This window comes from Gilbertella persicaria (assembly GCF_025201335.1).
Source record: "Gilbertella persicaria strain CBS 190.32 chromosome Unknown B0P05scaffold_3, whole genome shotgun sequence".
Classification (NCBI taxonomy): domain Eukaryota; kingdom Fungi; phylum Mucoromycota; class Mucoromycetes; order Mucorales; family Choanephoraceae; genus Gilbertella; species Gilbertella persicaria.
The window spans coordinates 283,246-300,295 of record NW_026251964.1 but is presented as its reverse complement, the minus strand read 5'-3'; the positions used below and the strand labels follow the sequence as shown (position 1 = coordinate 300,295).

The 17,050-nt window shown below is 38.0% G+C and overlaps 8 protein-coding genes across 8 annotated transcripts; 5 read left to right on the top strand and 3 right to left on the bottom strand.

The window, feature by feature from the left end:
- Nucleotides 1-443: 443 nt before the first annotated feature.
- B0P05DRAFT_583208 (uncharacterized protein) lies at nt 444-2,775 on the top strand (the record flags this gene model as incomplete). Its single annotated transcript, XM_051582234.1, has 10 exons — nt 444-530; nt 577-1,056; nt 1,107-1,256; nt 1,308-1,351; nt 1,395-1,526; nt 1,565-1,978; nt 2,021-2,192; nt 2,233-2,359; nt 2,409-2,570; nt 2,621-2,775. The coding sequence occupies 10 exons, from the start codon at nt 444-446 to the stop codon at nt 2,773-2,775; spliced, it is 1,923 nt and encodes a 640-aa protein (XP_051439035.1).
- Nucleotides 2,776-3,459: 684 nt separating this feature from the next.
- B0P05DRAFT_523998 (uncharacterized protein) lies at nt 3,460-5,224 on the top strand. The gene is made up of 6 exons (XM_051576148.1): nt 3,460-3,730; nt 3,773-4,051; nt 4,096-4,216; nt 4,261-4,637; nt 4,692-4,950; nt 4,994-5,224. The coding sequence occupies exons 1-6, from the start codon at nt 3,535-3,537 to the stop codon at nt 5,169-5,171; spliced, it is 1,410 nt and encodes a 469-aa protein (XP_051439034.1). The 5' UTR covers nt 3,460-3,534; the 3' UTR covers nt 5,172-5,224.
- Nucleotides 5,225-5,241: 17 nt separating this feature from the next.
- B0P05DRAFT_523996 (putative RNA methyltransferase-domain-containing protein) lies at nt 5,242-6,523 on the top strand (the record flags this gene model as incomplete). Its single annotated transcript, XM_051576147.1, has 2 exons — nt 5,242-5,356; nt 5,398-6,523. Coding segments are annotated over exons 1-2 (848 nt in total), but the record flags the coding sequence as incomplete, so codon positions are not given.
- A 14-nt stretch (nt 6,524-6,537) lies between these two features.
- B0P05DRAFT_462009 (potassium/sodium efflux P-type ATPase) lies at nt 6,538-9,694 on the bottom strand (the record flags this gene model as incomplete). Its single annotated transcript, XM_051574096.1, has 2 exons — nt 6,538-9,213; nt 9,257-9,694. 2 exons carry the CDS (start codon nt 9,692-9,694, stop codon nt 6,538-6,540), a joined length of 3,114 nt encoding a protein of 1,037 aa, XP_051439032.1.
- A 583-nt stretch (nt 9,695-10,277) lies between these two features.
- B0P05DRAFT_576982 (uncharacterized protein) lies at nt 10,278-13,067 on the bottom strand (the record flags this gene model as incomplete). Its single annotated transcript, XM_051581750.1, has 7 exons — nt 10,278-11,318; nt 11,359-11,562; nt 11,656-12,024; nt 12,070-12,200; nt 12,253-12,505; nt 12,553-12,665; nt 13,055-13,067. 7 exons carry the CDS (start codon nt 13,065-13,067, stop codon nt 10,278-10,280), a joined length of 2,124 nt encoding a protein of 707 aa, XP_051439031.1.
- Nucleotides 13,068-13,168: 101 nt separating this feature from the next.
- On the top strand, nt 13,169-13,701 carry B0P05DRAFT_523988 (Prefoldin subunit-domain-containing protein). Its single transcript, XM_051576146.1, has 3 exons — nt 13,169-13,206; nt 13,254-13,382; nt 13,430-13,701. Exons 1-3 carry the CDS (start codon nt 13,189-13,191, stop codon nt 13,691-13,693), a joined length of 411 nt encoding a protein of 136 aa, XP_051439030.1. The 5' UTR covers nt 13,169-13,188; the 3' UTR covers nt 13,694-13,701.
- Nucleotides 13,699-14,214, bottom strand: B0P05DRAFT_461719 (uncharacterized protein; the record flags this gene model as incomplete). Its single annotated transcript, XM_051574087.1, has 1 exon — nt 13,699-14,214. The coding sequence occupies one exon, from the start codon at nt 14,212-14,214 to the stop codon at nt 13,699-13,701; it is 516 nt and encodes a 171-aa protein (XP_051439029.1).
- Nucleotides 14,215-14,943: 729 nt separating this feature from the next.
- B0P05DRAFT_523982 (cytochrome P-450 cyp509A1) lies at nt 14,944-17,042 on the top strand. Its single transcript, XM_051576145.1, has 7 exons — nt 14,944-15,413; nt 15,489-15,761; nt 15,805-16,133; nt 16,179-16,265; nt 16,311-16,430; nt 16,474-16,765; nt 16,826-17,042. The coding sequence occupies exons 1-7, from the start codon at nt 15,368-15,370 to the stop codon at nt 16,942-16,944; spliced, it is 1,266 nt and encodes a 421-aa protein (XP_051439028.1). The 5' UTR covers nt 14,944-15,367; the 3' UTR covers nt 16,945-17,042.
- Nucleotides 17,043-17,050: the final 8 nt, after the last annotated feature.

The window sequence follows — 17,050 nt, the reverse complement described above, 5'->3', positions numbered from 1 at the left end:
CTGTATACAACTTCTACTGCAGATGTACTTGAAGAATAAAGCCTTGACACTAGTGATGCTACTGATAGTTCTACCAACTCTGGTCAAGCTGTGATTGGCCTCGCCACATGTTTTTTCTTTTTTAGATAACCAATCTAAATTCTTATTATGCAAGGTCTATAGAAATCATTTATTATGCTTTGAAGGGCTTGCTCAAGGACGGAAAACACGCAATTTTTTTTAATGCCTCAGGATTTCTTTTCTTTACTACTGAGTATGTATGGTTAGTCATGTTTTTTTTTGTCGGTGCATCTCCCGCCATGAAAAAATGCAAATCACAGGATTTTCTTCTACTAGTTTCGATATGAAAACACTTTCCATAATAAATAGTCTTTTTCTGTGTAACTTTGGCGGGATCTTAATTAAAACATCAACAGCAGATAAAGCATTTCTTTACTTTTACTATGCTTGCCACTGGACAGGCAAAGATGAACGCTGTCAAACCAAAGTTCAAAGAAAAGTTTGCCGAACAAAGTGAAAGCCTTTTTAGGGTAAATACTTGAAGAAATAAAGCAATATCTTATTCATAAACCATAGGAAAGATTTGACACATCTGAATTCTTTTGGGACAATTACCTTATTCTACCCATCAACACACAATGTATTGCTCATCTCTTTTCGAAAACATCAGAGGAAAGTTTGCTTGCTTTGAAACATAACTTTAGTGCTCTTTTCTTAGCGTGCCTGGAAAAACTTGAACTTGTTGTCGTTGAGACTGTCAGTGAAAAGACGCGACAGCAGCATGCTATCTTGCTACTTAAGCTTGTATTTCGTCATCTGTTTCTAAAGAAAAGACTTTCTCACTTCAATATCATTTTCATCATGACTGGATTTGATGAAGCAGATGCTATGTTTACAAGATTGATGAAAGCAATTCAGCGTCTGATTGAACAGCCCTCGACTCGATCAAATGCACTTCAATTGGCCCTTGTGTTATCTGCTGGTAGTGATAATGTTAACCAGAATGGTCTCAATGGCTATTTCATCTCAAACGATATGTCTGTTAGCTTGTTTAATGTGAGTTCTTTGTTATTATTGTTTTTTTGATGACTTAATGCATGCATCAGACTTTGGCAGAACTCGAAGAGATTCAACAAGAAAATGATACTAGAGATATTATGATGTTAATTGGTATGCTTTCCAACTACAACAAGTATGAAGCAAGAAATCCTTATTTACTGTACCTGAAACAGATCAAGCAGAAGAAAGCATTAGAGGTAGTACAAACATGATGAATTAGCATTATACTCATCTTTTATTAAAAGTAGAATATCATTCAGATGTACACCTCAACACTCTTGAGCCTACAGAGGTGAGATAGGCGATATAGCATCATGAGCTTACCCATCAATAAGTCGTTATATAGAACTGTATGATGATGAAGAAGCATTGTCAAAGACATTAGTGACTTATATGTCAAGATGGTTTTCAGCTTCAACACCTGCTGCTCCTTCTGAAGCTGATAATCTACAATCATTAACTCATTTGTAAGTTCTTTTATATGAATCGCAACTGATGTCATTAGACCCTCTGCTCAAACAGCCTTGTTATTACCTTTATTTGATTTGATACATACCAACATTCATTTTGTACATACTCTGATTCGTGTCTGTATTGAAGAAGACAAGGAAAAGAAAACGAATTGCTTGAATGCTCTTTTATCCTTTGCTTCGTATCTGTTTGAAAATAACCGTACAGAACGAACCCAGATTTATGCTCGATTGTTATTAACGCTCTTACTCAGACTGATGGAAGAGAATGCTGTACTCAACTATATGGCCAAGACTGAATCATGGGCCACTGTGCGTCTTTGTCGACAAAGATCGCCTACTTTACCATTGATGAAATCACCTCGGTCTTTGTTTTGTGCTGTCCTGGACACCATGTTACTTTTTGTTAGACATAATATTCGAAACAAGCTCGACTTGACTTGTTACAAGTAAGTTGTTTACATTTCGCTCTGCATTGACTTTTAGGATAGACTTGCTTTTTCAGTCATTCATCGTGTATTGAGTTTCTTAAACAAGCACAAGATGCGATTAGAATATCATTGGACAGAACTTTGGTCAACATGGACATCTATTTTACATTTTACAGCACTTAAACTAGATTATTTTGTTCCTCGAGATGAATTCGGTGCTTACTTGGCCTCTGTAAGTTGTCTATGTTGATTGTCTTTACTGACTTACAAAGCTCATGCGTGTCTTTAATATGTGTGTCACTCATGGAGAAACATTTTTAACAGATACAAAAAGCTATGATAGTCTTTATTATGAAATCGTTCGAGCAGCCTCTGATTTTATCAGATTATCAGACCATGGTATGTATTGATCAACGTATGATGCTTTCCCCCCCACCTAATTGTATAGTTCAACAAGCAAGAGCCATTCCTAAACATGAAAGAACAGCACTATCTATCACATACCATGAATTTCATAATATCAAATTGATCTGCAATCATTTTCAGCCTGCTCTAGATGAATGGCAAGCCATGAAAGGTGTCAAATTCCCTACACCAGAACAAGTGATGGGTAAGCAAGAAAAAAAAAGTTGTCATTTTTATTGATGAAGTTGCCATTAGCTTTAATTCATGAAAACTATGGTACATTAGAACTTAAACCCATGGACAAGCTAGATTTTTACTTGGCGTACAATGAAATACCTGGAGACATGGGCTTCTTTAGACAAATATTGCGTGTGATTGTAACAGATTATATGGAATATCATAATGAATAAACACATTATTGAATCAGACAAGCATCATTGGGTTTAATAGGTTTGCCCCTTTTAGCCAACATACGAGGATCATTCCAAGTTGGATCACTTTGAACAATTACTTTTTTACATTCTTTCTTTTCTTCTTTAGGTGGTGGAGGTGGAGGTGGAGGTGGAGGTGCAGAAGTGACGATAGGCATGCCATAAGGTTGATAGAAATTAAAGACAAGATTAGGACCCATTGTTGGGCCTGATAGAGGCGAACAAGGCATCATTACAGGAGGACACATACCAAGCCTTTTTTGATCTTCTTCTGTCATTGGAGGCATGGTTACTGGTTTAGGTGCAGGGGGAGGACCAAGATCATCACCCATAACGATATAAAAAGAAAGAAAGAAAGAAAGAAAAAGCAAGTAGTTGCATTTCCCTATTATGGCTTCTTTAACAAAAACAAATGTATTGTATTTGATTTGTGGTGTTACCTTGAACATTGTCGATCTATACAATAGTAAATAGCCAATAATCCTTGTTTCTTTTTTTTTCTTCTCTGTTAATGAAGTCATCATGACAGTCAATATGTTCTTCATTGTGATGCATTTCTCTCTCTCTCTCTCTCTCTTTTTCTCTCTCTTTATTGAGTATTCGTCTATTGTGCAACACCAATGTTTATTGGTCAGCATAGATGATGATAATAAAAAAAAAAAAAAAAAAAGTACGTGACGTACTCCATTCCCTTTTTTTTTTTTTTGTAACAAAAAACAAAAGATCCTTGTCTAGATTATGCCTACTCATATCACTATCCATATTCGACCTTCTACTGGTCAAATCTTTCAAGTAGAATTAGATGCTGAAACAACAACTGTTCAAGGCCTTAAGGAGATCATTGGTCAAAAGATGGGCAATATGGAAGCTAATCAATTGAAACTTGTCTTTTCTGGTCGCATCCTCAAGAATGAAGATATTGTTCAAGACTGTAGTAAGTAACAACTTGAGATATCAATTATTTAATACCTTTTAGAAATTACTCATGGATGTACAGTCCATGTAGTTCGTTCTGGTGTGAACAAAGCACCTGCTGATAAAGGTAAATCCAGTACAGCTGAAACACCTCGTCAAGCTACACCACCTACATCATCTGAACCTATCCCACCTATTCCACCTACACCTAGTCCTTCTAATCTGCCTGGTATTGGTGCCAGTGCATCACCTTTTGATATGCCAATGCCCAACATGGATCCTGAGTTGATGCGTCAAATGATGGATTCGCCCTTCATGCAAAACTTGATGGGCAACACAGGTAAGTAGATAGACACAAATGGTCTTTTGACTTACATATATCAGATTTTGTACGTTCGATCATCATGAGCAACCCTCAAATGAAAGCATTGGTTGAACAAAACCCTGAACTTGGCCATGTTATTAGTGATCCTGCCTTTTTAAGACAATCCATGGAAATGATGAGGTAAACACCATGATGTTGTTCTCTTACTAAGCAATACTGTCTAGAAATCCTGAATTAATGCGCGAAATGCAACGTAACAATGATCGCGCTTTATCCAACATTGAAGCCATTCCAGGTGGATTCAATCATTTACGTCGCATGTACAACACATTCCAAAGCCCTATGGAATCAGCCATGACGCCTAATGGCGTATCTGATGAGGCCAATAACGAACGATTAGCTAGAGAATTGAATGTAGAAAGTGTACCTGAAAATTCACTTAATACACAAGCATTGCCTAATCCTTGGGCTGCCAATACCAACAATAACAACACAACAAACAACCATGGTAACAGTATACCAGCTAGCACTACTACTAGTAATAGTAATCCATTTGCTGCACTTGCTGGTAGTGCTAATAGGTCAGAAAACCCACTTGCTTGTAAGTAATATATACAAATATATAAAAAAAAAAAAAGTCATTTATATTTGCTAGCTTTACTTGGTAATGAAAACAATAATGGATTCATGTTTCCCTTTGGACAACAACAGCAACAGCAGCAGCAACAGCAACAACAGCAACAACAGAATACAACACCCTTTTGGGCTGATCCTAACTTTATTCAAGCTAGTTTAAGATTACAACAAGCTATGATGACAGGCCAAAATAACAACAACAATACTACAAATAACACACAACAATCCAACTTGTTACAACAAATGATGATGGGATTTCCTTCAGGTGGATTTGGAAAGTAAGTAAAAATAATTGCGATTTTATTTATTTATCATATATAGTGGATTCCCTCATGCCAATCAACAACAACAACCTTCTGAACCCCCTGAAGTTCGCTTTAGAGATCAACTTGCTCAATTAGAAGAAATGGGATTTTCAGAAAAACCTGCTAATGTGCGCGCCTTGTTGGCAACAGGAGGAAATGTTGAAGCAGCTATTGAATACTTGTTATCCATGTAAAAATAATCCATACGCTTAATTCTTGATTAAAAAAAAAATTTCCCTTCTTCTTATGTTCCATGCGCATAAAAAAAAGAATGAATGATAGCGGATATTGAAATCTTTGATAAAACAAAGAAAAAAAAAGTTTTCATTTTTGGGTTTATTCAGATCTCCATATTACCATGACTGATTTCTATCGATCTGTAAGTACAGACCACATCATAACCAACTCACAAGAATACAGAGAAAAAAGAGAAATTATGAAAACAAAGAACTATCGGGTCCTGATTATGGAAAAGAAAGACCTACAAAACGCTTTATGCCTTCTCAAGATATCAAGCGAGCCAAAGAGATCTTGTCTTGTCAACCACGTAAATACACGACCAGTATTGCTATTCCTAGCAGCATCATCGAAAATGCACCTACGATGGAACTCAAGACGATCTTGGCTGGTCAAATTGCTCGGGCCTTGGTCATCTTTGCTGTTGATGAGATTGTGATTTATGAAGATAAAGTCCCATCCACTCAGAGCAAGATCAACCCCAGCTTGTTTCTCGCCAGAATATTTCAGTACATGGAAACACCTCAATACCTTCGAAAACAATTGGTGCCTATCAGCCCTGATTTGAAATTTGCAGGCTTGTTGCATCCTCTAGATGTGCCTCATCATCCTGCCAAAGAAGAATGGACAACGTATCGTGAAGGCGTGACATTGGATAAAGCAAATGAAACTGACTCAACCTTGGTCGATGTAGGTCTTTTTCGACGTGCTCGTATTGATCGTGCTATCCAGTCTGGGGTGCGTGTGACAGTCGAACTGAAAGAACCTGTCTCTGCAGCAGATACACGTAAAGGCCAAAAACCTATCGCTGCTCAAGCGGTGAGTCCCAAGACACCGCGTGAAAAAGCAGGTCTTTATTGGGGATACAATATTCGACTAGCATCTTCGATCTCCCGTGTGATTTCAGAATGTCCTTATCCAGATGGGTATGATGTCACTGTCGGTGTGAGTGATCGTGATGCCCAAGATATGTATCAAACAGACTTGAATGAGAAAATCAAGCCATTTGAGTAAGTGTCAACGTTCATGGTCTGCTTATTCACTTTTTAGTCATTTGTTAATCACTTTTGGTGGACCTGTCGGTGGTCTTCAAGAAGCCATTGAAGCAGACGAAGATTTAAAAGTGGGAGGAGAAGATGCTGCTGAAGTGTTTGATGTCTTTATTGATCCTAATGCCAAAAGTGGTACTCGAAGTGTTCGACTAGAGGTAATAAAGATAAGCATGGAACACTTGACTTAGACTGTATTAGGAATCCATGATGATGGTGATGTCTATGTTTAAGCCTATTATATCAAACAAAGGAAAATAAATGTTTATTTTGTCTAAAAGAATTTTCTCTTGATCCATTTATAGGATTCAACAACGGCTATATAGAACAGAACAGAGGCAGCAGTCATACCCCATTCCCAACTGATAGGTAAATGTCTAAAGACAGAGGTATTTAAGCCCGGAACATAAAGAGCAATGATCAGCAAGATAAAACCAAACAAAGTAGACCAATAAAGATAGATATTCTTGGGTCCTCTTAAGGCAGAAATAGACCAAGTGGACAGGCGAAGATCACGACAGGTAAAACCATGTAACAAGACAATGATGGTCAATGTGGCAAACAGAGCACCACGGGCACGAAATACTTCTTCACAGGTATCATTGTAATGACCATTACAATCGACACCTAAATTACCTGTGCCATAACCATAAAGTACAATAATAAAGTTGGCAAGACAAATAACACCAATAGAGAAACCATAAAAGATGATATCGATAATGTTGGACTTGCTAAACAACCCGTCTTTTTCAGTACGAGGAGGCAGAAGCATTTGGTCTTTATGAACAGGTTCAAGGCCTAAGCTCAGTGCAGGTGGACTGGAAGTCAGGATATTGTTAAACAGGATTTGAATCGGTGTCATTGGAAACACAGAGCCACCCGATTGATCAATAAACACAAGGCCCAAAAGCAGCGGTGTCAATTCAGCTACATTACCAGACACCATATGGACCACAAAGCGAGCAATATTGCCAAATACACGTCTGCCTTCTTCAACAGCCTTGACAATGGTAGCAAAATTATCGTCCACAAGCACAATGTCTGCCGCTTGCTTGGCTACATCAGAACCATTTTCACCCATAGCAATACCAATATCAGATTCTTTTAGAGAAGGACTATCGTTCACACCATCCCCTGTCATGCCAGAAATGCGTTTACGACGATGAAGAGCTTCAATCATCTTGACTTTGGTATCAGGACTACACCGAGCAATGACCAGAGGCAGTTCAGGAAGGGCATCAATCTCTTCTTCTGTAAGTTTATCAAAGCGTTGGGCCGTCATGACTAAGTTGTCTCTGCCATCGCCTAGATGGGGTTTGGCTTGTTGCTTGACACGTTCATAGAGTTCAGGGTCGTTTTCGAGACCATAGGTAGCAGGCACAATGCTGACTTCACGAGCAATGGCAGTGGCAGTGGCAATATGATCTCCTGTTAACATATGCACCGTAATACCTGCTTGATGGCATTCTTCAACAGCTGGCTTAGATTCCGGTCGAGGAGGATCATAAATACCCACAAGTCCCAGAAAAATCATGTCTTGTTCAATTGTCTCTCTCACAAACGTGTCGGGTTCAACAGGACCTTCATGTTTAATTTTGCGCATCGCCAGGGACAACACACGAAGACCGCCTTGAGCCAGCTCTTCTACTTTGGGCAGAACCTTGTCTTGAAGCTCTTGAGGAGACATGGTCTGAACATCGTCTGACAGTTGCATACCCACACAACTTTCGAGCACACGTTCAGTTGCTCCTTTCAAAAAAGCAACATAAGCACCTTCTGGCGTACGACAGAGAACAGACATGCGTTTAATAGACGAATCAAAGGGATATTCAGAAATCAAAGTCCAGCCATCCTGCTTGTTCTTCTTGATCAACGAAGGTTTTCCGTGCTGAAGTTTATGGGCAAACACTTGAAGTGCGATTTCAGTAGGGTCACCAATACCAGTCCAATCACCGGTAGATTTGTCTTTGCGAACTTCACTCATGTTACAGAGAGCAGCGCAATGGACGAGAGTTTGGAAACCATGGTCCATGGTATCCGGCATCACACGTTCTTCTGTGGATTCAGACTTGACTTCACCTTCGATCGTAAACCCAAGTCCACTAATAGCATAAAAACCAGTACTGGGGCGCCATAACCGAGTCAAGACCATCTTGGATTGTGTCAATGTGCCCGTCTTGTCCGAGCAAACGTTCGTCACAGCACCCAGCAGTTCCAATGCTGTCAATCGACGTACCAGTGCCTTGTTTTTAGCCATTGCATGCACACCAAATGCTTGAGTGACAGTCACGACAGCCACCAGTCCTTCAGGAATAACAGAGATAGAAGTAGCAATGGCATACAAGACCACATCGTTTGAGACATTGAATTTAGCAGCAGCAAATACCACAATCACAGCTACAATAGCAATCGCCAATAAAGCAATCGCCATACGATCCAGTGATTTCTGAAGGGGTGTTTTTGTGTTATCACCCGATTCTAATAAACGCTTTGCGATTCGACCAATTTCAGTCTGCATTCCGACAGCAGTAACAATGGCTTTACCGCGACCTTTGGTCAAGACAGTGCTTGAATAAGACATGTTGATACGGTCACCGAGAGGCACATCGTCCCCTTGAATGACATCAGGTACTTTATTGACAGGTAAACTTTCGCCTGTCAAAAGGGCTTCATCCACATCCATATTAAACGATTCAATCACTCTACAGTCAGCACCCACCACATCGCCGCTCTTTAAAATCAATACATCACCGGGAACTAATTCACGCGTAGGAATCGTCTTTTGATGGCCATCACGAATCACTTGGCTTGTAGGCGATGCCATCTGACGTAAAGAATCCATGGTTTTTTCAGCTTTAAATTCTTGCATAAAACCAACAGCAGCGTTTAAGAACATGATGACTAAAATAACAGCACCTTCTACATAGTCTTTAAACACAAAAGAAACAATCTGAACAAGTCAGTACACACATATGCGATAAGTGTATGCTTACCATAGCAATCAACAAAATCAACACCATGATATTCAAGAATTGCTTGATCAAGATCTTAATAGGGCTTACGCCACCTTCACCTTCCATTTCATTATAGCCATTCTGAGCATGTCTTTCTTCAATTACTGATTCTGATAGACCATCTTCTAAATCTGATTTTAATAGCTGAGAGACAGTCTCTAGATCCATGGTATGATAAGGAGGACCTTCTACTCTTTCTTTTTCATCTGTGCTTTGTCTTTTTCTTTTGACCAAATGCATTTTATTCATGAGTACACTACGCACTGACTTTGTATCAAAATCAGTTGAGCTTTGACCTGTAGAAGATCGTGTCAAGGATTTTTGCGTGTACTTTTCATTATGCTGAATTTGATAGTTGTTCTTGGGGGATTCATCAAACTTGATTGTTGTTTGTTGTTGTGGTTCATGAAAAGACATTTTCTAAAGAAACGCTATTTCGTCATTTCCATCTTCCTTTTTATATATATTTCTGATTCAATTCAAGAAACTCGAGAAGCCCTTGATGTCTTGCATTTTTGATCACATGAACACAAACAATCAAATTTGATTGGACAAACAGAGTTTTCTTTTTTTTCTGGATTATTTCTAAACTTTCGATGGTTGATACATGCAAAACGGAAAAAAGGCATATTTCTATCTTTAGGCACTTTCTACCAGCTGGTATTCATTTTTACCTGATTAGTAAATTGTGATTCTATAAAGAAGAATTTATAATGTTGATGCAATACAAGTAGAATTTTAAGAAGAATAGAAATAAAAGAAAAAATATACTAAATATATAAAAGAGAGAGAGAAAAAAAAAGAGGGGGGGGTAAACTATAAATAAATCTAATATGTATTAGGTGGAAGAATGCCTTCTTCTTCTTCTTTAAGTTGTTGTAGTCTGTATTGATCTTCTTCTCCAAATGTACCTCCACTGGCCATTTTCTTGCCATTTGTATTGTTTGGAATCGATTTAAACCAGTGTTCAATAGCATCCAACATATGCATTATTTTGATTTCATTGCCATTCAAGACATCTATATACATATGAGTTGAATAGCCAATGTCCCTCTATTGCCTTACCTCGAATAGAACAAACACCATTCAAATCAATGCCCTCGAGTGTCATAAACTTAAAAGCAATAATAATACGATCCATTCTTTGTGCATGTTGTGTAGGATAGGGCATGGGTTTCACTATTTCTTTACGACTCAAACTACTCAAGAAGTCAATCAAGACATCTCCTCCACTTAATTCAGATAAAGCCTTGATATGCTTATTCTGAAGATGTGAATTGACCCATTGAATATAACTGTCTTGTTTTAACATTGCGCGGTCAATCACATCTTCCTCTTCACTATCTTCTGGAGGACGATGGGATTCCATCACACTCATGTTCTCTGGATCAATCAAGTCTTCATCTTCTTCATCAGGATAAAATGTAGCTGTGTTTGTCTCGAGGCTGTTGCGATACGGGTAAGGTCGATGCATGGATAGAGTAGACACACTCTGTCTTCCAGAAGAACTATGGCTACTTTGCGTCACGGAACGCGCAAGTCCTCCACTGACATGATGCGTACTGTTGAACCCTGAATCCTTAAGACGGTTCCGTTGATCGATAGCATAGTCAGACGTGTGCTTTTGTTCTGGTGGCGCACGTAGACTCATGGAAGAAGGTATACGGTGAGCAGGTTGGTAAGGCATGATGGGCTGAGGATGTTCATCGACCGAGAAGAGATGTGGTGTGGATGCCCTTGAACCTTCTTTTGCGTTACTAAAGATTGTCGAGGGAGGACGGGGTCTCATTTTACGTGCCATCTCAAGTGAGACAGTAGGCACTGTGCTTGAAGACATAACAGGCGTTGTATAGTCACGGGCAATAGTGGCTTTCATCAATGCCTTCAACCACTCTTTCATGTGCTTTTCGTGTTCTGTGTAGAAAAAGAAAGTACGTTCGCGTTCATGATGTGCTAAAAAGCAGTATTTTCCTGGGTGTATTGTCTCGTCGACTTCGATACGATAACCTTTTAGGTTGATGATGCCTTTCATACGCACAGCCTAACAAGTTAAGATGGGTCGCAATAGAGATAGAATTTACCTTTGGACTTTTGAAATAAAACAAGTTGCTTCCTTTCAAGACAAACCATCGTTTATTCCATGTCTTGTACTTATCGCCTTGTTTGTATAACCATCCTTCCATATCGGGCTGTGCAGATCCGTCACTCAAGATGTCCTCAGAACGTCGTATGGTATTATGAGGTAAAATAGAATGAAGTTTGTTGCCAGTAGGTAAAAGTGAATTCTTCATAAAACTATATCGACCTGATGACATGGATATTCTTCCTTCAGGCTAATAAGAAGCGTATAAGCACTTGATTGATTCCATCATTGTTACCTCCTGTAGGTTGTTCATTGTGTTACGTTTCCATTCGGATGAAGTAGATTCAGTTAAAGGGGCAGACGGTAATTGGTGAGACGTAGGGCGTTGTTGTTGCTGTTGTTGTAAATATTGAAAACGGTCTTGTGGAAGTTTAGTAGGATATCTTGGTGTATCTACAGAGGCTCTTGTAGACAGAATAGAAGGTGTAAAGGACGATTGTTCATGTGTCTTGTCATTCAACTGAGAATTACGTATGACTGTACTGTAGTTAGAGACAACATCATCATCAGGATATGCTTGTTGTTTATAAACTGAATTTTTGCTGTTGATTTCTGGAAAAGGTGAAGCAACCTGTGCTTCCATAGGATGAGTGTCATTTGAATGCTATCACATAGAATATAAATACAATACAATTCTTTATTTATTTACCTTTTGTTTTTTTTGTCGAAGTGCATTGATAGCATTATGAACCTTGAATCTTTTTCCAAAGGTTGTTATCTGAAGTTCCTTTAATGAGTCCAGTGTTAATTCTAACAGAATATCGCCACTGATTTCTTGATCTAATTACAATGAATGAAAGACAGAAAAAAAAAAGATGTGGAGGAGGTTTACCTCTAAAGTTATCTGCTAATGTATTATCAAATCCTAAGCTAGTTAACCATATCGCCACTTGTTCTGAAGTCCATTCTTCTACTGGTTTCGTGTCAATAAAGGATGCTGGTGGGTCTTGAGGTAACTTCATTTTAGAAATCGTGTCTTCTAATGAACCAATTCTGGTCTCAATATCATGATTGGCATGGATGGGTGGATGTTTGGCTGTATAAGTGATTGGAAAAAGACCAATTTCGCCTCGTTCATTACGTCCCTTTAAAACTAGGTCAATGGATCATGACAGCTTATTTCGAAACTTACTTGGAACCAGCCATCGTTGTAACCTTCGTCTTTTTCGAGAATAACTACTTTTTCACCTACGTTTATCGAGATCTCGTCTACGTTCTCAGCAACAAATTTATGTATTGTATACACTATTTCTGGTTCTGTCATATAATAAAAAGGAGCGTAAGTAATAAAGAAAGAGAGAGAGAGAGAGAGAAAAAAAGAGAGAGAGAAAAGAAAAAAAAAAGGGCCAGTTTCAATTTAATAGTTCGCCAATTTAAATAAGAGGATCAAACTTGCTATTTTAAATCGTCCACATTACACGAAAAAATAAAGAAAATGAGCTTCTTTATCCATTATGGGTTAAACTGAAAAAAAGACAATAGGGTTCACAATAGCCAATAAAACCAGTTGCTTTTTTTTTTTTTTTTTAATTGCTACTGCTTTGGATATCCCTTTTTTTTTTATTCTATTGGGTTAATCTACACACTTTGTTTATTGTATCTATATAGACTAAAAACTTGTCTCTCTTATTAACAAACAAACGCCATGGTGAGCATCGAAAAAAAAAAAAAGTGGTGGCTGATGGCGGGTGTTGAATGTCTTGCATGTGGTTCATAAATTGGCCCTTTTTTTTATTTTATTTTATTTTAAACGCGTTCATCTGTTCTCATGTCGAATATTCGTATGGTAAAGTGATGGGTCTGTTCATCAAACAAAAAGTTAACACCATGTAGCTAAATGAAAAAGAAGAAGCCAATGGTGGCGATGTAGAAGTGTCTTGGGTTGATCAACAACGCATCAATGAATTCAGTCGATACAATGCCAAAATTGATGACCTCGAAGAAAGATACGAGAAACTCAAGGTATGATCATGTGACTATGCATCCTATGTTGACACTCTTTTGTATAGCAAGAAAAAGAGTATTTAGATGATGTTGCTATGGAACTCGAATTAGCGGACGAAGAAGAAGCCGTTCGATACAAAGTAGGCGATGCTTTTATTCATGTGCATGCTTCAGAAGCAGTTGAAAGAGTAGAGAAAGATGCCGAGAAACTTGGTTTAGAGATTGAAGATATCAAGCATCAAATAGATGGTGTACATCAAAAGATGGAAGCATTAAAGAAAGAATTATATGCTAAATTTGGCAGTGCCATCAACTTGGAAAAAGAATAAAAGTTTTATTTTTCGCCTAATCGCTTTTCAAGTTTATCAAATTCCTGTAAAGCAACAGCTTCATTTTCATCAATCACTTGTTCAACACCTTGTACTTCTGGAATATAGTGCATCAACATATTTTCAATACCATTCTTGAGTGTAATGGCTGAACTGTCACAGCCTCGACAACTTCCCTTTAATTTCAACTTGACAATACCCTCTTCAAATCCACAGTATTCAATATCACCACCATCTTCTTGAATAGAGGGACGGATACGTGTGTCCAATAACTCCTTAATCATCTGGACTTCTTCAGGGTCATCAGGATGAATGGTGGTATCACTGGCTGCTAATTCTTCTGTATCGTATACAATAGGCTGTCCTGAAGCAAAATGGTCCATGATGGCAGCATAAATATCGGGTTTCATCAATTGCCATTCAGCTACAGAATCCTTGGAGATCGTAATAAAGTCAGGGCCGAAAAAGACACCGGTAATACCATCAATCATAAACAGTTGCTTTGCAAGTGGTGATTTCATGGAAGAACGTACATCCAAAAACTCGGCTGTGCCACTTCCCAAGACAGTTGTTCCGGGAATAAATTTGAGTGAATCGTCATTAGGGGTTTGTTCAGTTTGGATAAACATAGTGCGTACTATAAAATGGCGTTAGACAAATCATTCATGATAGTGATCCTAACCTTGTTGACGTCCAAGTAAAGCAATGGGTTGAGGCTTCATACGATGAGCCCAGTTCAGTTTGTTGGTCATCAAGGATCGTGTGCTTCTAAAAGCAGTAATTTGAGGAGTGCGCATAACAGCTACTCTTCTGAGCTGAGATAATAAGATACGACAAGCCATAGTTTAGTATAACAAAGAAGAAAGAGAGAGAAAGAGAGAAAGAGAAAAAATGACTAATCCATGGCATCTACAGTCACACGAAATTGGGTCCCCCCCAGCTTTTTTCGCTAAATGAACTGCGAATTTGAATTAAATGTTAGTGTCACTCAAGATACAAGCATTATGATATGACTCTAAAGACTAGTATACTTTGTATGACAACATATGGCTTCATAGACGGACTGTTATTTTATCTGTTCCATATCTTTATGCCATGAATAGAATGGTAGGTTACAATGAGAAAAACAAGAGGCGATGAGTTCTTCTCAGAAGCTCTGATTCCTTCTTTTTTTTTTATGCATGAATGGAAATTTGTGTTCGGGACGGAGAAATGATGAAAACCGACCATCTCGATTTTGTTGATCTCAATATATATATATATATATATATGTTACATCTTCTCTCATTTTCTTCTTGTTTCTGTATGTCTCTCTTACAAAGCTATTCTGTCATTAAACAAACACTTGGTTCTTATGCACTTGCTCTTTCAAGACTGTCTCAAAAGAACAAGTCCATAGCTATTCGTACTGCTGTTATTTTGACGTTGGCATATGTGATACAAGAACGTATTCTCAAACCACCTAAAAGGCTTCGTCATTTACCCTATGTTAATTATTTCCAGTTTCTCAAGTTTGTTTTCAACAAACAGTCTACCTTTGACTATGCACAAAAGAACATTCTTCCTATTATCAATCAAAAAGACAGTGATGGTGTTTACATGGTAAGTTCAAATGTGTCCATATCCGTTCTCATTGACATAAAATAGCGACCGGGAAATCAAGGCTGGGATATCATGATTGCTAATCCTGACTATGCTAAACAGGTTTTATTCAAGCATGGTAAAAAAAAAAAAAAAAAAAAAAAAAAAAAAAAAAAAAAAAAAAAAAAAAAAAGTGCTAATAAAACATATATAGACATGTTTCCTAAAATGGATTTATTAAAGGGCGTTGAAGGCACTTTACTTTACAAGTTTTCAGGTGGACCCAATATCTTTATTGCCAATGGTCATGATTGGAGGGCACAGAGAACAGTAGTCAGCCCTGCTTTTCATCGGTCAATGCCTATTCGTATGTTTGGTGAATTAGCCATATCTTTATTCAAGACCATGGACAAGATGAGCGAAACGATTGAAGTGACAGGATTAATTCGTCGTTATACTTTGGATGCCATTGGCAAAGCAGGATTTGGTAAGATATTTGCTCTCAACAATCCATTGCTTATGCTTGTTAGGCTTTGATTTCAATGCTACGGTGGATCCCAAGAGTAAGTGGGTAGAGATTTATGATTCGATCAATGATGGGCTTCAAGATCCTCTCTTTTTCATGTTTCCTTCCTTTGACCATCAATGGCTTTGGTTGTTTCCTAAACGTAAAGCCATCCATGATAAACTCGATATTTTCCTCAAGATGATGGATAATGTCATCACCACCAAACGCAAAGACATCAGGCAAGGAAAGGTCACCAATGATAATTTGGAAGAACATGAAAAGGATATTTTGACATTGATGATTGAGGCTGAAGAAAGAGGGGAAGGCATTTTAACAGACACAGACTTAAAGGTAAGCTATATCAGGGACGATCAGACAAACTCATCATTACGACAGAGTAACCTCTGCTTTTTCTTTTTGGCGGGTCATGATACGACATTAAATGCCCTCTCCCTTGCCATTTATTATCTGGCAATCCATCCAGTAAGTACAAAAAAGAATCTTGACTTTTGTTCTCATTTAGAGCAGGAAATTCAACAACGGGCAAGAGAAGAAGCGATGCATATCCTGGGTAAAGAACCTGTAGATATTGCGCCTACTTTGGAGCAAACAAAAGAAATGACTTTTATCAATCAAATTATAAAAGAGGCAAGTAAAATACACAATAGTATTGTTTACACATATCATTTAGACACTTCGTATTCATCCAACTGCTCCTCAAGTTGTACCTCGTATTACTCAACAGGACAGTGTCTTTGGTGACAAGTTTATTCCTAAAGGATCAAGAGTTTCTGTGGATATCTACTGTATGCATCATTACAACAAAGTTTGGCCAGATGCAGAAACATTCAATCCAGACAGATTCTCAGGAAATGAGCATACACAACATGGTATCTCTTGGCTATCTTTCAGTAGTGGTGCTAGACAATGTCTAGGTATGAACTTTAGTCTTGCTGAACAGCGTGTTGTATTGTCTATGTTATGTAAGTTTCTTTTTTTTTTTTTTTTTTAGTCTGTTCTACATAAACTAAACAGTTATGTAGTGAGAAAGTATGACTGGTCTTTGCCCAAAGATTCTATCCATAAACATGGTGTATTGACCTCTGGCCTCTTTCTCGCTGGTCCTAAAGACTTGGAAATCACATTCAAGAAAAGATACTAAATAAAATTGTGTTACGTTGGTGTACAAGATCATTGTGTACACAAACATTGCTCTTTTTTTTTTTTTATTATTATTATTTCCTTTTTTTTCTCTCTCCCTTTTTTTT